Source organism: Sceloporus undulatus, chromosome 4, assembly GCF_019175285.1.
Source record: "Sceloporus undulatus isolate JIND9_A2432 ecotype Alabama chromosome 4, SceUnd_v1.1, whole genome shotgun sequence".
NCBI classification, from domain to species: Eukaryota; Metazoa; Chordata; class Lepidosauria; order Squamata; family Phrynosomatidae; genus Sceloporus; species Sceloporus undulatus.
In genome coordinates this window covers 132,102,072-132,126,876 of record NC_056525.1, presented here as the reverse complement: position 1 = coordinate 132,126,876, position 24,805 = coordinate 132,102,072, and the positions used below count along the sequence as shown (strand labels likewise).

The 24,805-nt window shown below is 41.7% G+C and overlaps 1 protein-coding gene across 2 annotated transcripts in view; it reads left to right on the top strand.

Annotated features, from left to right (window-relative positions):
- CRIP2 (cysteine rich protein 2) overlaps positions 1-21,877 on the top strand; it is a 34,146-nt gene extending 12,269 nt beyond the window's left edge. For both annotated transcript variants that reach the window (XM_042462657.1, XM_042462656.1), the window contains exons 2-8: positions 3,225-3,319; positions 13,547-13,604; positions 15,154-15,291; positions 16,645-16,713; positions 17,379-17,473; positions 19,640-19,697; positions 20,634-21,877. In XM_042462657.1, coding sequence (XP_042318591.1) covers positions 3,225-3,319; positions 13,547-13,604; positions 15,154-15,291; positions 16,645-16,713; positions 17,379-17,473; positions 19,640-19,697; positions 20,634-20,701 — 581 coding nt within the window. In that variant the 3' untranslated portion in view covers positions 20,702-21,877. The remainder of the gene's footprint in view (positions 1-3,224; positions 3,320-13,546; positions 13,605-15,153; positions 15,292-16,644; positions 16,714-17,378; positions 17,474-19,639; positions 19,698-20,633) is intronic.
- Positions 21,878-24,805: the final 2,928 nt, after the last annotated feature.

Below are 24,805 nucleotides of genomic sequence, written 5' to 3'. Positions count from 1 at the left end.
CAGCATGTATGAAAATCTTCAATGCAATCACGCAGCTTTGCCAGGAGTATGTCATTTACGCCTGGTTTTTTTTCCAGGTCTAAAAATCTCCATAGTGCATTTGCCACCAATAAATTTTACTTTTATCTAAAATAACACAGAACTCTCATTTTCTTTCCTTTTTAAAATCTGTGGTGGTTTCAGGATCTGCCCAAGACATTTTGCTGCTGAGACAGTACTGCAAAAGATGTTCCTCCCACCATACACAAGGCAAGGCACATAGAGCTCAAAAGCAGTGGCGTTATTTTGACTCATGATGCCAAAATCTCACATCTCCCCTCCCCCCACCGCCACCTGGTACATATGTTTAGTGTATGTGATTTGAATAGGGATACCTCTAGCAGCAGCATCAACAACAACAAAAGGTTTTTTTTCATTAAGTTGTGTTATCTTATGTTAGGACTAATACTGGATGACTTCTATACAGTGTTTTTGAAGCTGATTGGGAAACATCTGCAAGTTGCTTCCCTTTGCGTGAAAACTCTGCTTCTGTTTGTGTTCTTTGGAGGGGAGTGATCTTTGTTTTTAGGCAAGACAAATAATTACCTATGCTAGATAGGCACCATGCCATTCTGGGGAAGGTTCTTGCATGAGTCTACCTCATTTTCTCTTTTATTTCAGCATTTTCAATACATTCCATGCTACTGGGGGCAAGGGGAATACTCAAGAGGATCTAGAGGGTAGATAAGATGAATGTACCTTAAGCCAAGGTTTTAAGAATTCACTCTATAACTGTAGTCTACAATAATAATACAAAAACCCTAGAAATTTCCATTCCTTCATTCCTGCTAGAGACTGGATTTAGGTTTGTTTCCCCAGATGGCACAGGACCTGCCTGGCAATGCTGTGAAATCATGGGATATCTACAGACTGGGCTCCAAATTTGCAATGCCATTCCATGTCTCTAAAAGGATATTGCTATTTGATCCGTTATCTCTTGTGTCCGTCAAAGGCATATAGATTCCATACAGTAATTCTAAACCTGTTTAGGATAGGATACAGCTATGGTCAGCAGTTCTTACTTCTGTGTAAGTTTGAGATTTCTTTCTTAGCCACTAAAAGATGTCTTCCATGGTTAGTCATTGAGCCTGCAGCTGTTGATACTAGAGAAGAGAAAAAAGATATGACTCCTTTTCCTGTGCTTGTGGTTCCAAGCATTCTGCCTTTGAGGTCTAATCTGAAGCAAAATGGGTAAAATTATTATGTCTTTATTTGGCCCTATTATCCAATACAGGAGAGAGCTCTGGTCAGCTCCTGGGCAGTTGATAAAATTGCAGGCAAGGTGGAAGTCCCAAGCAGGTATGCTATATCTTGAAAACAGCCTAAAATATTAAAAGGCAGATACCTGATCCAGCAGTCCACACAGTATCAATGAAGGCTTCAGCTATAAGGGTAACTGAGATGCCAGCTACTTTATTGTGTTCCCTAGTCTTGTCCTGTTGGTTCATATTCACCCCACATTCCCTGCTGCTGATCTGGAAGGAAAAGGTGACTCTTGTGCTTAGTTGTCAGGAAGAAGACTGCACTGGGTTTGCTTCTGTTCTCTTGTATCAGTATGACAGTTTTTGGAACTCTCAGTGTGAGAAGTATGATTTTAAAATGGTTTAAATATAGCAGCATAAATTGCCAGTGTTTCCCATAGGAGCTGTACCCCTGAAATTCATAGATGTGACTAACCTGTCAAGCATCCCAATCCAGGCTAGGGTTGCCAGATTGAAATCTTGTGGCAGTTTTTGTATCTTTAATGACTGTGTGGAAGTGGGAACTTCAGAAAGGGTTGCATGTCATGGAACAAGGGAACAAGTAACACCTGCTGAAATTACCTTCCCCACACAGCCATTAAGAGTACAGGAGCCATCTCCAGTTTTCACTCTGGCAGCCCTAGATGAAAAAGGGTACACTCTTGCCGGCAGTTACTCCAGTCTTGTATCCAGCCTGAAGCAGGACAGATTGTGAGCCTTCACCACCCCTTGCCCACCTCTTTTCTAGCAGAACTCACAGCTACTTGGACCTTGTGCTCCAGAAGAGCAACAGTTAACAGTAGTACTTGTTGAACTGAGCACCCAGGCAAGGTTAGTGGCCAAAGAAAATTCTTCCCATTAGCCACTGAGAGCTACCAGTTGTGTTTCCTGCAGGAATAAATTTGCCCAGCACAAGGTCTGATTACATGCAGGAGGAGAAGGAGACTTGAAGTGCCTAAATGTCAGCAGAAACACCTGGAAAGAAAGTCTTGCGTACCATGCTGGTCCAACCATATAAAGGCAGTAGCTTTAGGCCTGCCTGTTTGTCAGTAGAAGCAATCACACATTTCAGATGATGGCTTCAGTAACATAAAAGCTGAATCCATTTTATGAGTAAAATCCACACCCAGTGTGTTGGGTTCCACCATTAGAAAGGTGAGACAGCAACTTCTAGGAGGTGCTTAGGGATCATAGAATCATAGAGTTGGAAGAGACCACAAGGGCCATCCAGTCTAATCCCCTGCCATGCAGGAACTCACAATCAAAACATCCCTGACAGATGGCCATCCAGCCTCTGTTTAAAGACCTCCAAGGAAGGAGACTCCACTACACTCCGAGGGAATGTGTCTCACTGTTGAACAGCCCTTACGGTCAGGAAATTCTTCCTAATGTTGAGGTGGAATCTCTTTTCCTGTAGCTTGCATCCATTGTTCCGGGTCCTATTCTCTGGAGCAGCAGAAAACAAGCTTACTCCCTCCTTAATATGACATCCCTTCAAGTATTTAAACAGGGCTATCATATCACCTCTTAATCTTCTCGTCTCCAGGCTAAACATACCCAGCTCCCTAAGTCGTTCCTCATAGGGAGCTGGGGATGTTTAACCCAGAGAAGAAATGGATAAGAGGTCATATGATAAGCCTGTTTAAATATTTGAAAGGATGTTATAATGAGGAGGGAGGAATGATTAGCATATTTTGATTTTTTTAATTATTATTTGTATTTTTGGCTGGCACTCTGAAATGTACAGCATCAGAAACTGTAAATCTGATTCTGCAAATTTTTGAATAATACAGTCTTCACCCACCATCATTTTGTGACAAAACATCCTCAGTAATTAGTGATCCTGGGGGATGGCAGTAGAAAGTTTGATGATATCTGGTGCATGGATTTTTGCAGATCTATAGTTTTAATTGGTTTCCCCCTTTTTGTTTCTTTGTTATTAAGCTGAGAAAGTAACTTCCTTGGGGAAAGACTGGCACAAGTTTTGTCTGAAATGTGAGCGCTGCAACAAGACCCTGACCCCTGGTGGACATGCCGAGGTAAGTGAGACAGCTCCTGTATATCGCATGCTCTAAATCTCTTAGCTGTGTGCATTTGGTCTGTAAACTGGATGGAAAAATATTAAGGCCTGTTGGGTTGTATCTCTTCAGACTGTGTAGTGTTTGTCTGCAACACAGCTGTAGACTTATATGCTGAATAGGTGCCTCCAGCTCTGTGCTGTGGATGTTATCGAAAGGGACAAGATCATGAGCAACAGCAAGTTCTTTTCCCCCCCTGGGTAGGAGAGAGTGTTATGTGACTGTTATCTATGTAAATAGGTCAAAAGATGTGTGTAGTTTTTCTTGTCTCTGCATACATGTTTTGCTGCTTAGCATCCACATTCTGTGATACAAGAACATAGAAGAAAGTTCAGAATTTGACAACATTAATGTGGAAGAGCATTATATTTTAATTTCACACAAGAGGAAGGCATTGTGGATACCAATAAAACTTTCTCTGGAGTGAGGGACACTTAAAAAGATAGTAAGAAGAAGGGGGAAACCCCAGCTTTACAGAGTAACATCAGTCTTTAATCTGTAGTGGCATTGTCAGGAATCATCAGCTTTGTCATATTATTGATACATTTGCATGGCATGACATGAAATGGGTCCCCATATTCTAAAATCAGAACTAAAACTCTTCATCTTGGTACCATTGGTGAATAGTCTGTAGTAATTTTAGTGGCAACTCCCATGTTAGCCTATCCAGAATGTGATGTTTGTACCAGAGATCTAGTAGTGTGTCCCATTACCCCAGGAGGCTACATGGGACAGTCAGAAGCATGTTAATAATGGAACTCCCTCAACTGCAAGGGAGGTCAGTCTCTCTCCATCCTTGAGCTCCTGGCAAGTGGTCAGAACTGTATTGCTCCATTGACCTCTGGTTTCCATCACTGGTTTTTTAATTCTGCTTTTTAATAATGTTTTGTATATATTAGCGTATATACGCGACTATAAGTTGAGAAATGTATGCCCAAAAATGGCCCAAAAATACTAGGTCGACTTATATACAGGTCAATACAGTAATATACAGCTCAGAAAGATCCTAAAAGAATCACCACCCTGATGCCCCAGTCCCCCTGCCTTGGCAGTGATTTCTGAAAGAGCTGCCGAGACAGGAGTGTGTGTGTGTGTGTGTGGTGATTCACTTCTCAGTCTGATGGAAAACCCTACTCTTCTGTCCTCCCTTCTCCTTCTGGATTGTCCTTCCCAGCAAGCACCACATAATCCCCAGTTCCTTTCTTCTCAGTCCCATGGAAAACCATTCTCTCATCCCCTTCATCCTTCTTTCTCTCTCTTTGGATCGTCCCTGCCCAGCAAGCACCACATTTCCTACCAGTTCCTTCCTTCTCATTCTGATGTTAACACCTTCTCCTAAGTTTTACCCTTGATTTATCCATAAGTCATAGCAAAATCCATGATTTTGACCCTAATACGTTCCTTCAACCTATACATGAGGTTGACTTGTACACGGGTATATGCAGTATATAGGAGAGCCAGTGTGGCATGGTGATTTTGAGTGTTGGCCTATGACTCTGGAGACCAAGGTTCGATTCCCAGCTTAGCCACAAAATCCACTGTGTGACTTTGGGCAAATCACATGCTTTCAGCTTCAGGGAAAGGAAATGGCAAACCGCCTGGGGATAACTTGAAGGTACATAACAACAACAATATATGCTTTGGGAGCCATTGAGTGAAGTCAGTAAATACTGTTATGAAAGAAATCCTAAACTTATCTGCAGTGAGTATCGTTGATAAGGATAGAAGAAATGATTATGCTTTCTCAGGGATTTTGAAGAATTCTGAAGGAGATTTAACTATTCATTTTATTTTTCACATTGTTATCACCCCACGGTACATTTAACATCAGTTGATATCAAACAGCATGATGTAGTGGTTTGAGCATTGGACTATGACTCTGGACTCCCCACTTCATCATAGAAACTGACTGGGTGACCTTGGGCAAGCCACACTCTTATCTTCAGAGGGAGGCAAAGATAAATCCACTCTGAACAAATCTTGCCAACAAAAGCGAGTGATAGGTTGGTCTTAGAGTCATCATAAGTCAGAAACAACATGAAGGTACAAAACAACAACAACAACCCGTTCTTGTATTCCTTGAATTTTGAATTGCAGCACATTTTTTTTGTTTGAACTGTACATTTTTATCCGAAAATAGTGACAGAGATAGGACTACAATTTGTAGTAGCCTGGCACCAAGTAGATTATCACACAGAGGAGGCAAGCATCCTCCTCCCTTGATTAAATTGCCATTAAATACTGTAATAGCGCGATCGGGGGGAAGATTATCACACCTTCATGTGCTTCTCCTGTTCTTGTCCTGTTTGTAAAGAGTAATGGAGGCGTCATTTGGTATTAATAGGAGTTTCCGGTAATACCAAATGACGCCTCCATTACTCTTTACAAACGGGAGAAGAACAGGAGAAGCATCTGGGAGTGTGATAATCTTTCCCATATTGTGCTATTAACAGGATTTAATGGCGATTTAATCACGGGAGGAGAACGCTTACCTCCCATGTGATAAAGTCCCAAGTTTACCAAAATAGGTATACCCCAGTTGTTCCTCAAGGGATGTCTGGACCTGATATCTGGACAATGATTTCCCACTTTCAGCTGAAACCCTTACTTCTTTTTCTGATTCCTTTCACCCCATTTTCTGGTTCCTGAGCATGATTAATAATGGTGGAAGATGAATATACCTACTAAGCTTATAGTCCACTTTTAAAACTGTTCTGCTGCTCAGCAACACAGAAACAACAAAATATTTATAGTGGTCACCTGTGAGAAACTCCAGAGGTCACCAAGAATGAGCAAGCTTTTCAAGATGACCAAATTTTTTCATCATGGAAGGTGTCACAAAGAGAGTGATGGAGTAGAATCACCAGAGATCTGGAAGATAGGAATAGTGTGAAAAAGAGATGCAACTACCATCTCTGTTCTCCTAATACCTAAAGTCTCCAGCCCACAACTGACACATTGGTGTTTAGGGGAATCCAGATGAGGCTAAGAGAATATAACTTACATATTGTCTTTCTTTACAATATTAAATGTGTTAAAAAGTACAGTAAGCTTAGCAATGGTATGAGGCTCAGGCTAAGAGAGAAAGTTCAGAGGGGAAAAAAGGAAAGTGCATAAGCATGGAAAGAAAGTTCATATTCTTTGTTCTTGGTAATGGGTCCTCTAGTTTGCTTGAGCTTTAGTTGCCTCCATGCTCTCCCCCCCCCCCCCAATCACATTTTAGGTCATCTGTCCATACATAGATATATAATTTGATGCTGGGTTTCTTGGCTTCCCAGTCCTGTAGAACACTGGCAGTGCTGGAAAGATCTATGATTCTTTACAGAGTCTTACATGGTCTGTTGACAGTATTGTAGTCTTTAATGTGATGGTAGCTGGATGGAGCCTTAAGGAAAAATCACGTATGTTCATGATGAACTGTGTGTTTGTTTTTTAATTTAATGGCTGTGAAATTTACCCCTTTTCAATTTTATTGGCTATATACTCAAGGCGGATGTTTTATTGTGGCCTCATCATACTTTATCAAAATTTCCAAATGTATTCAACAAGCCCACAAAGGGGAGGGACTCCAGCATTGGGGAATATGTTTTTCCTCATATATTGCTGCAAAGCAACCTGCATGAGCCTTAGCTAATGTAGTCAGTGGTGTGGAATGATTTGAGTTTTGGGCCAAGATCTGGAAAAGTTTTAAAAGGTGACAGACCCTTAGTCTAGAGCAGCTGCAGTTCTTTATCTAACCATAGCCTTCTTTTGCTCTTATCTCTGATGAGTGATAGAGAGTATTTAAAACTGAGCTGAGCATCTTAGACAGGAAAGAAGGATTCTTCAGGTTCAGCTCAGACTAGCCATACCATCTGCTGGAATTGGGCCCCTCAGATCATTTCTCAATTAGAATTTGATGCCCAGGCCAAGACATTTTCCACAACTCCTACAAGTTGCTTTCTCTTCTGTTTCTCACCAGTATATACAAGGATCCTAGTTATGAAAACAGAGCACATTGTTCTCATCCCTATTCCCAAGAGATCCTCATATAAACTGCTCTTTATTGCCTGGCGAAGTGGGTGGACAAAAGGCTCCCCATTATCTCCCAGTGAGGAAAGAAGATTGTTTTTCTCTCTGTGTGTAGCCCCTGCTCCCATATTATATATGGCTCTTGGATATAAAAAAAACAACCATGTATTGATGATCTTCAAAAATTAATTAGGTATTTAAACTGCCATTTTGTAGATATGATGCATCCAACTTTGCTGTTTCATTATAAAAAATATTTCTACTCTGCATTTTAACCCTACAAGAGTCCAGGACATTTCATGGTTGAAAAACAAAACAATAAAATCATCCAAACAATTCAAACATCTTAATAATCAGTCATCAGCAGCAAAGAGAGCAACAACAATTCTTAAAAACGGGTATCTAAACAAAGCAATATTTTGGCCTCAAATGGTGAGAAGTGGAGTCCCTGCGCATAGTACAGTCAGGACACAATCTTAACCAGAAGGCTGTATCTTCATCCCTGCTCTCTGCTCTTTATAGGAAGGAGATGGAGAATGCAAGGCCTGCTCTAGTGATTGCAGGGTTTCATGTGTTGGTAGATGGTACTGAAACATTTGGATCTTAAAAACCCAGCACATGAATTGAACTTGAAAACAAACTGGGAACCAGCAAAGCTGATTCGCAGCTCCACCGCTGCATTTGGTACCAGTTCAGTTTTTTTCAGACACTTATAAAGGACAAACAGCAGTAGCATACCACATATTATAGTAGGCTAAATGATGACCAATCTGTTTCATTGACAGTTCTGTGCTGGAGGAGAGCAGGGCAAACAGCAGAAAAGCATCCAACTATTTTTCTATAACTGGGAAAATAGCACCAGCAATAACACCATCCTCAGGGACCACTGGAAGACCCCTGAGAAATCCCTGAGGGTGACCTTGCTGTGTATCCTGCCATAGGAAAATACCTGGATGTTCTCTGCTGCTCCACTCCACTCTCTGCCAGCACTGAAATGGCCATCTGTGGGAGGGACTGCTGCCACACCAAGGTGGTGATAGAGGGTACAGTAATAGGCACATTATAGCTATGTGCCAGAGATACATCTCCCAATGTAAAATCTCAGCTCAAATTTCTCTATAAGAACTTGCCCACGTTTTAACATCATAGTCATAGGAACATTTGGTGAGGGCATGTGAGAAACCCTCCTCAGTGGCTGTAGGAAGCTAGGTTGGCCATCTCCCTGCTTTTTCCCCAGCAGATCTTTATATTTAGATAGGTGTTTTACATGATCAGATGGGTGCAAGATGTGGGCCATTCAATTATTCTGGAAAACTGGAAAAAGGCCTGGAAAATAACACATGAATTTACTGAATTTCAGGATCTCAAAGAAAATTTCTTGAAAATTATTAATAGGTGGTATTATTCTCCACTAAAACTGAAAAAGATGTACAACTTAAAAGATGATGTGTGCTACTATATATAATAACAGCGGCAAGGTTGACAGTAGCTAAAAATTGGAAAAGTGAAGATACACCACTAATAGAAAATTAGTTACAAAAATAAATGAACTTTGGACATACTTTCATATATGATTAAAAATAAATCAATGATGAAATTTGAAAAGGAATAGCACCCCATTCTAGATTATTGGAAAGAAAATGGGGAATTAAGAAGACGCTATTAAGGAATTAAACTGAAGCATAAAAAGAGCAGAAAACTTTGGAAAAGGAAGAGACATTCATCAGAAAACAAAAAGAAAGTTGTTTTATTTTTTCTTGCTCTACTTTGTTGTTGTTTTTTTCCCTTAAGGAAATAAAAAGATAGGATAAAGCAGAGGGGAACATGAAGTAGATACCATTTTCCTAGACATTAACATGTAAAGAGTTTAAGACTATTTGTATTAATTAGTGAGAATGTACATAATAATAATTTAGAATGTGATATAGACTTGAATTAGGGATTTAAGATATCAAAGGGAAATCTGTACATTAGAACTTAACAAATGGAAGTGTTAAGACTAGAGGAAATTAACTCAGTGATAAACAACGATAATGGTGGGAAAGAATGAGTTATATTTTAATGAAATAAAATCAATAAAATATATAAAGATAGATTAGTATTTTAAGGGGGGCACTAATGCACTTTTACCCTCATTGCTATGCTTTAAATTGTTTTAAATTACTATTTGTAATATGATTGTTTTTTATTGTATTATAAATTGTTTTACCTATGTTTTGTTTTAACCTGTGCTGTGAGATACCTTGTTTCCTAGATTGGAAGAAATGTAGGAAATACATTAATGACTAAATAGCCCAATCTGGACACACCCAGGGCATGTGTAATTGTGGCAAGGTCAGCATTCCCTAGAAAAAGTTGCTCTGGCTACAATTATCATCCCTCTGTCTAGCAGGATAGCAAGGGCTGGGAGCACTGTTAGGTTATATCTCTGTTTTAGTGAAAGTACAATCACATCCAGAACAACCTACATGCCTGTCTGCAGTTCAAAAATTATTCTTCTGACAGAATGTCTGGATCACTTTGTTAGCCCACACCACTTCTTCACTGAGATTAGATCTTAAAATGCCATCCAGGAACCTGTAAATGAGCAATTCCATCACACAGGGACGTAGCCACAGAGACGTAGCCAGGATTTTAGGAAGGGGGGGTCCAGACTAAGTGCCACCATTATAATGGGGCTTGGGTGCATCAGCGCAGCAGCACACACCATTCATTTTTCTAACAGAAGGGGGGGTCTGGACTCCAAGAACTCCCCCCCCTTGGCTACATCCCTGCATCACATATATCTTCCCCAAATATGAGTCAAAGCCTTAGCAATTGGAGCCAGATTTCTCTACAGACACTAACTTCTATAATTTATACTAAAATTGTCAAGAAACATCCTCTTACTTCTAATCTGCCTCATCCTCCTGTCTCCATCTTCATCCTCTACCTTTCCCATAATTCACAATGACATGATCAGCAGCTCAAAAAAAAACTTTATTAAAAGATGTATCCTATACATGTTTACTCAGAAATAAATACTGAGTTTGGTAGTGCTAACTCCCAAATAATAGGGAGTGTAGCCTTACAGCACATTCCTGTGCATGCCTACATAGAAAAAACTCCTGAACCTGATTAACACTGCAGCCTGAATAATAATATAATAAATATACTTCAACCAACCCTCTTTCTCGCCTTTTCCTGGCTAAAAGCCCTGGACTATATAACAGAAGTGTCACATACTACTCTCTCCTTTCCCACAGCATAGCAAAAATGCTGTAATATGCAGGGCTGATATTCTCCATTCTTATCTTCACCTCACCTCACCTCACCCAGCTTCAGTGAGCTTTATTTCCTTTGGCAGAATGCTATTTTTCAAGCACAGCTACTCTAAAATTGGAAACTGTTGCTTTCTCAGTGCAGCAATCAGTGCTCCATGAAGATAGGGGTTTGTTTTGATTTTATAGGTTCATAATGAACTAGAACCTTTCTTCCAAGGACAGTGGTCACTCTATACATACAGTCGTCCCTCCACATTTATGGCTTTGACACTTGGGGTTTTGATTATTTGCAAGGTCAAGGCCTCTGCTCACGCGCTCCTCCTCCTCATCCCTCCTGGGATTTTCCCCTGGGGAAGGGAAAAAGCCCAGGAGGGAGACGTGGGGAATGGTGTGCACACCAATCCCACCCCTTTCCAGGATGGAGAGCTGCCTCTTTCCCCAAGCAGCTCTCTGTCTTGGGAAGGGATTTGGGGGAAATAATCTCCCACCCTTTTCCAGGACAGGGAGCTGCCTGGAGAAAGACAGCTCTCTTGCTTTGGAGGGAAAGCGAATGCGCCCTCCTTCCTGCCATTCCAAGGCTTCAGAGAGCTCCCCGGAGGTCCCTGAAGCCTTGGAAAGGAAGGAGGGAACCACAAATGCACGTTCCCCTGCCCTTCCAATGCCCCAGAGAGCTTGCTAGCATTGACTTCGACTACACTTGATAACCTCTCGCGCAATAACGTGAATCTGCATGATTGCATCTGAGATCACACTGCATTGACCTTCCAATTTCCCCTGTGTGATAACATCCAGAGTGCATTAGGTGGAGTAGAAGTACACAGCCAGGATCTTGCCATTCCTAGTTTTTGTCAAAACAGTTAATTCTTCCCATTATGTTATTGTAAGTAGAAATGAAAATCAGGGCGTGTCCACACATCAAAGAAATGCCCTAACTAGGAGTCATTTATTACTACTGCTGGAGATTCTGCTGTATGTGAAAACTGGAGAAAGTGACTCATTCCAAAAACACTTTCTCTCTAAATGTGTGTTTAGCCCACACTTGAGCTCTTTAATAAATAATAATAAATTTTTTATTTATATCCCGCCCTTCCCAAGATCAGGGCGGCTTACAACAAAGGTTAAAAACAATGGTGCCAGGAAGTCTAGCAGATTTCCTCCTGCTTAGGTTCTGTCCTTAGAGAGGAGTCTTGTCTGACAATTTTTTGTTCTGTATTTCATTGTGGTGTGTGAGAGAGCCATGGAATTCTTCATGGCACCCACTGCCTCTTCTTTCCCACTGCTCCCCAGATGCCACAGATGAGGTGGCTGTGGCTGCTAAGAGAGAGGTGACTATTCTCTGTCCTTGCTGTCAGTGTCTGTTGTTTCCTTCTATGGCAGCTTTGACAGATAGAAGCACAAGTGGCTCATTGCTTGCGTTAAAAGGAAAATATGTTCCTGCCTTATCACTTTTTCCTCTTAGAAATCATCTCCTGTTGACAGTAGGGAGCTGATAGTGCCCCTGTTGCTATCTGGGCCTCCGGGGCATGAACTGCAGACTGATCTGGAATGGAAGAGTGTCTGAAAGAAGAAAGGTGTCTCAAGAATGGAAAACAATAAGTGATGTTAAAGATAAATAGGGTTAATTTTCTTTTCTTTTTTTTCCATTTCTTCTCAGAAAGGGGTTTCTTTACCGGCATAATTAATAGATATATTAGTACTGACTTGCCTGAAGGATGTTTAGAATGGTCTGGCTGTAGTGTGTGCATGTGTGCAGAGAAAACACACATTTAAGTCCATTATGAGTGGGAAAGTCCAATAGTTCAGTCCACTCTGAGTAGGGAGCTGGATGTGCTTAGCTTGGGGAAGAGAAGGTGGTATGATAGCCCTGTTTATGTATGGGAAATCATGAATTTGGATAGCTCTAATTCAAGATAAATCAATGGAAAAAATAGAAAATGAATGGTGTCTTCTTTGGAGGTCTTTAAACAGAGGCTAGATGGCCATCTGTTGGGGGTGCTTTGATTGTGAATCCCTGCATGGCAAGGGAGTTGGACTGGTGTATGGCCCTTGAGGTCTCTTCCAACTCTAGGATTCTATGATTGTATGAAAAGGTGGCATACACATCTTCCTCTTTTCTTCAGATTCCTCCTTTCTTTCTTCAGATTCCTCCACCAGGGTTGTCTTTTTATGGAAAGGCCCTGTGAAGGGAGACCATTCTTGTGCCCAAGAGGATGTTTGGGGTACCAGAAGGAGGCCTTGGGAAAGACCCAGAAAGACTTTGGGATCAAGTGAAGGGAGGGAGATCATTGTTTCCTGTGCTCAGGAAAGTATTTGAGAAGACCATAAGGATCATCTCTTTGTCTTTAATCTCCTCATCTGCCACTATCTGAATCATGAACACCTCAACATTAATTCTGAAATGATTTGAATTCTTCCTTCACTGAAACTGGGAAGAACTTGGTTCTTTAAAAAAAACTGAGCCAAGATTCATAAAAATGAACCCCTCACACCCCCCAATTCATCCATGTCTGCCTCATTTAGTTTCCTCAACTCATGAGGGTTTCTCCATCCTGATGCAAACATCTTCTGCTGTCTCCCATCAGTGAAAGAGGACAGAGGGTGTTTTAAGGGTCAGAAGCTATTGTATGGAACTGAATGGTGCTTTGCAGCCTGGGAGGCTGTTGCATTGGAGATTACTTCTGGGTAGATGTGTAAAAGTGAATTTTGATTGTTGGGGAAATGCCCAATTTTTAATTTTAACTTTATTTATTTGGTGGGAATTATATTTGGCCCCATCCACTCTGCATTGGCTACTGTCAGATTAGAGTTTGGCCCCAGCCCTAAAATGTACCCCCACCCCTTTTGATAGATAGTTGCTTTATTTACCTTTTCACAAATCCTGTCCAGTCTAACACTTGCCATTTCTTTGTTTTAGCATGATGGGAAGCCCTACTGCCATAAACCCTGTTACGCAACACTGTTTGGACCCAAAGGTATGTTTCCCTTTCAGTTTCCAAGAGAAACGCTGCTGCATCGTTCTTTCTTGCTTTGATTGTCTCATTTTCTGCACAGTTCTTCTCAAAGCCTGCCAGAGAGATCCAGATCTATGTTGATGTAATTCTACAAGCATCTCTAATGGGACACACCTTGTCTAGTTGTGGTGTAATTAGAATGTGAGCTACTTTGGGTGGATCAAAAAATTATATGCAGGCATATGTAAGAGAAACACTGTGGGTGGGCATGATTGGTAGCACCAAAGGGTGTGTAATGCTGTATGTATGTATTTCAGCACTTTTGGGGTGGGGTCATAGTTCAGCAGCTACACTCCTTTTTTGCTTGCATAAGATTCCAGTTTCAGTTCCCAGAATCTCCAGCTAGGGCTTGGAAAGAATTCTACCCCAAACCCTGGAGAGCCACTGACAGCCAGTGTAAAGCATCTTATGTTCATGTGTATGCTTCCTGCTGCAATTCTTCCCCCAACCAACACCACCACTATCTTCTCCCTCACACAGGATTCTGCATGTGTGGTTTTTGCTCACAAACATGCATTTACATTTAGCTTTACTCTGCTGGACTGAAGGTGTCCTGTGTCTTCTGGATCTTATTTAGACCCATATGAATGAAAAAGGAGAGTACTGTATTTGTGTGCATGCACGTGCCTGCCTTCAAGTCATCTATTGACTTAGGGTGACCCCATGAACTTCATAGGGTTTTCTTCGGCAAAGAATACTCAGAGGTGGTTTTTTCCAGTTCCTTGATCTGAAATATAGCCTACAGCACTTGGTATTCCTTTGTGGTTTCTCATCCAAGTACTAACCAGGGCTGACCCTGCTTAGATTCCAAAATCAGACAGGATCTGATGTCTTTAAATTGGATGGGAGCTGTCCTTCACAGGCTACACAATGCTAGGGATGTCCCCTGACAACATTAGCCTCTGGGATTTCCCTGCCCATGGGTTTTCCTACAAACAACAAGTCTCACTCTGAGGTCAAATGCATGCCAGGGGCATTACTGCAGCTGGCAGCTTGGTTTGGAAAGCTTTGCCTGTCTTGTGGTTTCCCCAGGTAAGGAAAGTTCCCTGTTTTTACTTCCATTCAGGGATAACAATGGGGATTCCCCCCACATGCCATTAACCTTAACCTTTGGGAAAGCAAGTAGTAGAAAGGGTTCTTTGCTGCTGTGCCCAATCTTTGATCAGTGGTAGCAAAGGAATTCCTCCTCCCCACTTGTAATCCCAATTGGTTGCATGAACCAAGTGGGAGTGACTCCCCAGAGAATGGGACTTTGGGGTATCTTTTCATAGACCAGATTGGGATAACTCATAGTCACTGGAGTAAAGAATAGCTCTTCATTTTCTCCATCCACTGGAAACCAGAGAAAGCATTTACTGAACCTTAGATGAAGAGAGTACAGACAGAATGAACTTAGCTGGGTTCCTACTGTATAGATTAATGTATCATTTCTTCAAAATTTGTAGGTATTGTGGAAGATGGGACAGCTTATTGGATCAAGCCTCTCTGATTTCTCTTGCTCCCTTTTTAGGTGTGAACATTGGAGGGGCAGGCTCTTACATTTACGATAAGCCCCAGACTGAAGGACAGTTGGTATCAGGCCCTATTGAACATGTGCCCAAAGTGGAAGAGAAAAAAGTAAATGCTGCCCCTAAGGGACCCAGCAAAGGTATGTACTGGTGCGAGAGAAGCCTGGAAACCACCAAGGCAACTGAACTGGGAGATATTGGAGGGGGGTATTTCTAAGGGGCTCTTGTATTATGTTTATTTGCCTTCTGCATACTTTGTGTTTTTCTTTGAAGGATCTCTGTGTTTTGTTTTGTTTTGCTTTAGTCTATACATAGTCTTTGTGTATACTCTTAAATCAAGAATCTAATTGCATTGCATTATTTACAATATTATTTAGGATAATGCCTCTCTGATACTTATAATTCTGTGTGGAATACCTTCTTTGGCCCCTTAATCTGGATAGAAAACTACCCTGGTTTTCCTCTGAGAGATCCCTATTTAATATTCATGCAGGTATTGCAGGCTTCAGTCACAGTTCTACATGACGTGGAGTGTCCCTCTTTGTGGAGATCATCACATGAGCCCCCATTCTCACCCAAATTGTGTCAATGAAAAGAAACAGATATATTCTGGCTTGGGAGCAGTACCTATCACACATCTTTGCAATCACTGTAGCAGCCATTGCTGGCCTGGGACTCTTTCTTTCCAAGTGTGGTCCTTTGCCCCACCTCTCTGCCCTATTGCTTTACCAGCATGCCTTTCCTTTCTCTCTCTCTCTCCTTAAAATAGGCATTACAAAAGGCGAGGGTGTGGGAAGAGAAAAGTAAGGTTTTAAAAAAAAAGAAAACAAGCTGATTGGGAATAGTGTGGGAGGGAGTGAGGGAGAGGAGGAAATTGACACCATGTGCCTTATGTTGGGACGCAAGCTGAGACATTATCACACACATTAATTCTACAGCAGCGATATTGGCAGCAATTTATGGGAAAGCCCATCAATGAAAAGTTGTGCTATAGTCATGGATGGAGGACAGAGCAGCTACAGCTGAGCCATGGCATCATCTGATAAGGTTTGGCCAGAGATGTGTCTATTCTGCTTTAATTGCACTTTCTAGCCTCATCAGATAGTCTCCCGTGCATGTGCTTACTTGGGGCTTCTATTCTGTCCCCTGACAAGGAAGCTGCTCAGTGTCTGTGCCCCATGGTCATCTAAGTGGCTGGGGCACCTGGACAGCCTCTGCCACTGGGAGGAAAAAGTGGGTGCCACCCTCTTGATCTCCAGAACACTCCAAGAAGGTGGCATCTATTCTTTTCTCTCACTTGCAGATCCATAACTGGGTGTTGCCCAGGTAGCTTCCAGCCACCAAATGGCCTTCTCCAAGCCATATTTAGGAAATTATTATAGAATCATAGGTTGGAAGGGATCACAAAGGCCATCCGATCAAATCCCTGCCATGTAGGACACACCGTCAAATTACTCCCGAGAGATAGTCATGTCTTCCTATCTGTATTTCAGCCTCCAGCATTACAACTTTCACAGGGGAACCCAATGTCTGCCCACGCTGCTCCAAGAAAGTCTATTTTGGTGAGTTTTGTCCAGGTTTCCTGCTTGCACTTTGTCTTGCCCATCTTCACCTCACTGTTTCAGAGAGTTCCTGCAGCATGGAGAAGCCAGTGCCACCTCTGGGCCTGCAAATAGGACTTGATATACCACACTAAGCAAAATGCATAAAAGGATGGATGAAATGTCTATGAGCCACAGGAAGATCCAACCTCCATGCTGTTTTTTGTGGCCCAGAGGGCTTCCTAAGATCAAAATGTTTACCTCAAATGTTCTCAGATGTATTCTGGCAGGTGGGAGGGCATTTTTACCACTTTTCTGTTCCCCTAGAAGTAACTAAAATGGCTGGGGGCAGGAAAATATGACAGAAATAACCCGCACACACCCTTCAGGATATTTGGCAACATTGGGAGGCAAAGCAAATTTTGTAGGGTGGGTACAGCCCTCCAATGTGCCTCCTTAGACTCCCCCAGTTTCCTACTCATTATTTAGTATATAGAATCATAGAATCATCCAGTCCGACCCCCTTCAGCCATGGAGGAATAAACCATCAAAGTACCCTTGACAGATGACTGTCCAGCCTCCAAGATCTCTTTGGGGCTAATGCAGCCTCCAGACGTTTTCCATCTCTGCTGTAGAGTTTTAAACACGTTGAATATGCAAGCCTCCTCTTTTCTGTTCTGTTCTAGCTGAGAAGGTAACTTCACTGGGCAAGGATTGGCATCGTCCCTGCTTACGTTGTGAACGCTGTGGGAAGACACTAACCCCTGGAGGCCATGCTGAGGTAAGACACCATAACCTTGGCTGCAAGTGCCATCTGGGTATGCAGGTATCACTGGGATTGCTTTAACAGGGCATTTGGCACTAAGAAGGAATGAAGCAAGATCAAGAGTGGAAACAAAACTTTTCAAATTTTAATGAGAGGATTATTTCAGGATACTTCCCCCCCTCCCATTTTTTGCAAGGGGACAAAGTTGCAAAGTTACTACTGAAGCTTTTTTCCATGTAGCTGGAGTGGGCCAAGTACAACCCTTCATCATTCTTCAGCATTGGGCATTCTTCCTAAAGCTAATGGGAATTGCAGTCCAGATGTATCTGGAGGGCTGCACTCTGCCTACAATGTCTGCACAGTAGCAGTAGCAAAGTGATTGCAGTCACGTTATTTGAAGTCATGCTTTTAACAAAGCACTAACGGATCTATGCATTAGAATGCTCTCAGAACCTGAGAAGATGGCTTGCAAGTTAAAGATCGCCTAATTAAATGCATTGCTTGATTCCTGGAACCATGGATTTGGGCAGCTTCATGTATTGAATTACTATTCCAAAGTCTACAGTGCATGGAAAATATAATGTATGAATTACATGTTACCCTTGGAGAAGCACTGAAAACTTAGAATATGAGAAATCCAGACCTTTCTTTATGAGGTCACATTAAGAAATATTTGTTACATAAATCTTCTGTAGGAGATATATAAAAAGCAACAGATGAGAGTCAGTCCTACCTGCCTATAATTTTGGGCTGCTGATTTTCTAACTGGTCTAGATATTTGAAGTTGAGCCCTTCTTAGTAGCCAAAATCCATTCCCCACTGCTGCTCTTCGCATCATGGACTTGTTGGTTTTGGCATTAGTAGCTTTCTTTGCTACTAACCTGGAAAGCAAACCACCAGCATTTTTCTGTGTCCATGTGGCAACCAAAGCAGAATGCAAAGAAGATCCAAAGTGCCCCCTAGTGACTAGGAAGAAATTTACATGTAACTCCTCTTCTTCAGGATCCAAAATATAGTACTGTATAATATCTCTTCCAAATTACCAATCAGTCAACATGTTCCTGCAAAACACAGGGTGAGGCTATTGTATATGTTCCAGGGAGATAATGTAACTCTTAAAAATAAAAACTTGATAGGTTTCTTTTGAGTTGCAGCTAGACTATTGATTGCCAAAAAAATTGGAGGGAGTGATGACTTTCTCACAATTTGCATTTATGGAAAAGTTAAAAGCACACTGCAAAATGTGTAGACGTGACCAGCTAGATGGCCCATTTAATGAAACCTTGTGGCCTGTTATTGCACATTTCAACAGTAACAATATTATTTACCACCTCCATGTAACTCATAATAAGTTTTGGAATGATTTATTATCTTAATTACCTGATACAGCATTCCCAGTCAATGTTGTGATATTTCTTTCCTGTTCTTTTTCTTTTAGTTTTGTGTTTCTGCTATTACCTTTTCATTCAGTAGAATGTAATAAAGGATTGATAAAATAAAGTTTGGGGTTTTTTAAGTACAGTATATTATCTCTCTGGATAACCAGTGTGCTGTAGTGATTTGCGCATTGGGCTATAACTCTGAAGACCAAGGTTCGAATCCTCACTCAGCTATGGAAACCCATTGGATGGTATTGTGCTATTCATGCTGTCTCAGCCACAGAGAGCAAAGGCAAAGTCAACCCCCTCTAAACAAATCTTGCCAAGAAAACTCCATGAGGATCATCATAAGTCTTAGGGTCATCATATGTTACAAGTGACTTGAAGGTACAAAACAGCATATTATCTCTGCTTTACATTGGTGGCTCTGGCCTATGGGTCCAAGGATTGCAGAATCCTTGCAGGTCCGTGAGATAGCCATGACAGCAGCAACCCTAGGTTGTGGGACTGTTTTGGTTTTTGTACACACTTGCCCTCAAGCACAAGGTAGTTTTTAAGCATTCCTGGAAGAGAGTTGCAGCATTTCGTTACAGTGAGTGTCGAACAGGCCAGAATGCACACTGAGGTTTATCATGTGTCTTTGTGTAACCATGAAGATTTCCCTAGGGCTAGGTATAGGTTGAGGCATAGGCCAAGGGAACATGAGTGTCAACAGGTTACTCAAGGGCTGGTAATGCTGGAAAGTACCTTAGGTGTGCAAAGGCTGACCCTGATATTCTGCCTTTTTTCCCCTTGTCTGCAGCATGATGGCCAGCCTTATTGCCACAAACCATGCTATGGGATCCTGTTTGGACCAAAGGGTGAGTGTAACATGGGTGGAAATGGGTTAATGGGTGGGAAAAGCAACAGTTCTCCAGTGATGGAAGGAAGGGATTCCAAGGAGGCCTTGACTACAACAGGAGTGAAGCTGGAATGACCACTCTGCCATTTATAGAACAAGTGATGCCTTGCAATGTAATGGGTCAATAGAAAGTGCTCCTGTTAAGGATTGCAGCCAAGGAAGTCCTTTCCATTCTTGGTTGTCCTTGCACCCTCCAAGCTGGGCAAAAGGCTGAAAGCTGATTACTGACCTTTCTCCCTTCCTTGATGAAGACTGAAGTAGCAATGTTGCATTGGTGTTATGTGTGAGAGAATGCTCTTTTGATTCCCTTGACATTCATGCTGCTTACCTGGATCGTAGACAGATACATTACTTCTCACCTTTACAAGGCCCTGTGTAAAAACCCATCTTGGAAGACTGGTGGGTAGATGCAGAATTTGAGGGAATGTAAAACATCTCTCCTCCATTCACATGGATAGCATCATTGCTAAACTATTGCTACAACTACTGGCTGTTCGTTGGCTCTTCTACTACTCAGCTGTCATAAGATCAGCTACCAGCAGCAGTAAACATCATCCACAGGTTGTCAGGAGTAATGGATTTTTCGTGAGCCTAAGTAGTTAGAGGGATTTGTAGAGGAATTGATTGTGGGGGTGACTTCTCTCAATGTGTGGCAGCATTTTCTTTCAGTAGTTGTTTTTTTTTTTTAATCTCTGCATATCTTCAGGTTTTCCTGCATCTTCTGATACTTCCATTCATGCATGGACAGTGCCATTTTGGCCACTTAGAGATTCACACTCTGTACACTTGTACAGATTAAAATGATCAACTCTCCTGCCTGCGACCCTGCAACCTGCAACTCCTTTTTCCTTTTACCATGGCCCTTCCTCCATTTATGCTTCTGTTTATTTTTCAGGAGTGAACACTGGTGCAGTTGGAAGTTACATCTATGATAAAGACTCAGAGGCAAAGGATCAACCTTGAAAGCTTTTTCTGCCAACTATCCCAGCTGCTCAGCCCACTTGCACTGCCTTTCCTTGACTAACCGTGTGTGTTTAGATATAGTGATGCCACATGCTGGCTCAGCCCTATAAGAGCAGTTGATGAGGTAGCTGCACTTGTTTTGCTGTTTCCTCCCTGGACAGGTTGGCATTCTGCTATTCCTCCTAAAGCACACAGAGCTACTCCTCTTCCACTGCCTCCCCTCTCCATTTCATCCTTTTACCCCAGTATGCTCAGAGACAGTATGTCAGATATCACATGTGTTATTCCTGTCACCCAATGTCCCTGGGACATTCCATATAGCTCTTGCTGCGTTTATACACAATCAGCCACTGGCTATTTAACAGTTGAATATCTAGAAAGATTGGAAACAAGCTGAGTTTTTGGGTGGTGGTGGTACTGAGCCAGAGGAGAGGGCAAGTCTGCACTGTGGTCTTATTGTGTGGCAATATTGCACCATGGTCCTTAAAGTTAATATCCCTCGGAGCAAACATCAACAAGAGGCATTTCCTAGCATGTGGGCAGAGCTAAATGCTTTTGTTTGAAAATCTAGTCTGTATTGGTGTGAACTCTGTCAGAAATTATTAGCCCTGCTAATATTATCCTAGAAAAAAAGTTGTTATCATGACGTTGGTAATGAGGTAAGGTTTGCTTGTCTGATACTTGTCGCTTTGATGCCTTTGTGTCTATAAAATGAAAGCTCTGTAGATGTGGCTCACTAGTGTCTCTATAGGAAACCTCGCCCTTTCTTGTAAGATTTATTTTAGAATACAATTGTATTCTAAAAGGGGAGTGGTAGAGACTTGTAGGTAAGTGTGTAAATGTGTATATGTGTATTGGAGAGTAGCTCTGTCTGCTTACAAATGGACCAGTTCTGGGGTTTGTTTCTCTGCGTGTTTCAGGTGTATTTATAACCAGGTAGTAAAATTGCTTTTTTGCTTTGGGGAATGCCATGCCCTTCCTGTGTTTCTAGCTGCCGTGGAACATTAAACACAGGGGCAGAAGGCACAGTAAATAACAACCATGGGTCTGGAGCGGAGGCAGTGTTTATGAAACAACTTTGCAAAGCTTGCACTATCCAAATTACAGACCAGCTTCTACAACCAAGGATGCCTCTTCAAACCTACTGTTTTCCGTTAATAAAAATATTTCATAAACTGTTTGGTGTGTGAGTGGAACCATTGTTTAGGTTGGTGATACGTGTGGACCTTTGGTGTTAATTGTGAGAAAGGCCTGTATCACCCAGAATTGTGAATAGTGATCATTTTTCCTGTCTTACTACAATTTGTGTAGTCCTCACCCCCACCTTACGGCAGAAATTGTCCAAAAGGCCTCTCACTTGAAGGCTTTGGAAACCTGGTAAAAGTGCCTCTCCTCCTCCTCTTATAAAAGTAAAACTGTATTCAAATGTGTGCTGAAAATATAAGAATTGCATCTGCCCTTCATGCCATATGTTTTGAATTCAGCTTGAATGGCCTAGAGTGTGAACTACTGTACTAAAGATGGAAGGATCTTTTACATGAGTCAACTTTGCTCCTTCCATTCTTCTTGCATCCAAGGAATGATGCTTAGTTTCCTTGTGGGCACCTGTCTAATGATAACTAAGGAGAAATGTTGGAACAGGGAAAGTTTGGATGCAAATGTGATCCAGTCACACTGGAGAATGAGAAGGTGAAAGCCTTATGGCTTAGGTGTATATTCTAACGGATACCTTGAATATGTTGCCTCCACAATCTAGCATCACTAAATGACTGAGTTGGCAATTCAGACATTGGTGAAATGCATATCTACCCCACACCATTTTACAGCTTACTGGGCTCAGTAAACAGCCAGGTATCACACAGGTCCAAAACACACTGCAGAAATAATCTAATTTGACACTGCTTTACCTGCCCTGTCTCAGTGCTAGAGAATCCTGGGAACTGTAGTTTATTGTGGCACCAGAACTCTCTGACAGAGACGACTAAATGTCTCACAAAACTAAGTTCCCAAAATTCCCTAGCATTGTGCTGGGGAATTAAAGTAGTCTCAAGCTGGATTATTGAGAATTGTTTGGGTTCTTTATACCTGTTTTTGTCCCATTTTGATATTTTCACACTAATATTTGATTTGGGCAAGGGAGATTAAACTGAGGAAATGGCACTGGAGCAAGAAAAACCAAACATACCTCTTCCCAGGGCCATGTCCTCAATTATCAGCCCAAAGCTGCCATTTTGATGTAACTCCCTCCAAAGCCTGATTAGTTTGGCCCAAACAAATCACCCCATGAGACTATGTATAACGGTGGGAAGCAATCAATCTTTTTGATTGCAAGGGTCAGATGTGGTGATTAACAGGTGAACACACACTCATAAACTTTCCCTCCTCTCTCACACACTGAACCATACTGATATACAGATGTGTATTCATATAGGTGTATAGACATGCATATGTACACTCAAGCACATGCTTCTCCCAACTCAGATTATGTTGCTCCTCTCCCCCAGTACTAAATTAGTGAGAAGAATGGAATTATCCTTGGAGAAGACTGTCACAATTCTTCCGGTATACATTTTTTTGTTGTTCTTTCAGTTATGTTCCCAGCATCCTGCTTAACAGCTATTTGGTGAGCTGTGGCAGTTGTAGTTAATAAACACAAATATGGTGCTGGTCCTTGGTACTTTAAGAGAAAAATTGCTGGTCCCTCACATCAGAAGCAGTGCCTTAGACAGCCAGGCCCAAAACCATTTAGGAGTCTTATAGTTAAACCCAGCACCTTGGAGTAGGCCTAAAAAGCAATTTGTGCTCAGTGGAAATTTTTCAGTAATGTATCTCTGCATTAGTTAGCAGTATAGCTGCAGCTTTTTGCAGCAACTGAAGCTTCAGGACGCGCCTCAAGGGTGTCTTCTCCCTAGTCAGCATCTACAATGCACTGCAGAAATATTCATTCTAGTTTGATTCCCCTCCACCACCACCACATTTTGTTGAGTTAACACCGGGAATTGAAATGGATTGAAGTGGCATTGTTACCATTTGATGTACACAAGACACTCAGCACTGTGTAGGTGGAAAATAATCTTAGTGGGACACAAAGGTTAAGTACACAAAACCAAACTATCACTTGTTTGCTACATACTGGTTTTGTTTTGTTTTTTAAGCTATTGGAAGCCGCCTTGAATTCCAAACTGGGGAAAGGATGGAATAATAATAATAGAAGAAGATGATGATGATGATGATGATGATGATTCACCCCCTTAGCTGTGACAGGTCTAAATAAGCTCTGGGACAACTCTCTGCCTCCAGAAGTCAACTAAATAGTTGGATGCAGTCCACCTATGTGCAAGTCCAGGGCCATGTGAAGTCAGATTAAACACTTGTTTCTGGAAGGCCCCAAAGTTGGTTGGAAAATATATCTAAATAAACAGCATCATGAAGTCCAGGCAGCTAACCATACAAGTCCAGAATGAAGTTAGGCAGTTTGGTTGTTTTTTTTTTAAAAAATCCCAAAATATCTCCCAGAGCAACAATAAACCCATTAGCCAAAATGAAAAGAATATGGTTCAAGTGTTACTTTGCCTAGAAAGGGCTGGCTACTAAAACTCACTGAGTAAAGCGTAAGTCAGAGACGAAAACAAGAGGCCAATGGTAACTGAAGGAGCTGGAGAGATCTGTAGCTGAGATAAGAAACTGCTTGTGGGACTACCTGAGCATTGCACAAAGCTGAGTTTTATGAGAAAGTGGTGAGAAGAAAAAGGCATTGCTGAAACAAATCCATATCAAAGCCCATTTTGGAGTTTGCCAAAAGGCATATGAGGGATACAAGTAACATGGGGAAAGATTCTCTGGTCCGATGGGATAAAAACTGAATTTTTGACTTTGCTGCAAAATGGATATATAGCAAATGATGCTCATTGTCTTGAAAACATCACATCCATGGTAAAGCATGGTGGTGGCAGCATCATGTTGTGTGTGGGTGCTTTTCATGATGGGAAAGTGGTCAGGATTGAGGGCAAGAGGTTTGGAGCCAAATACAGAGCAATTCTAGCTGAAACCCTGTTTCGGTCTACAAAGGACCTCAGACTGGGATAGGGGTTCATCTTCCAGCAG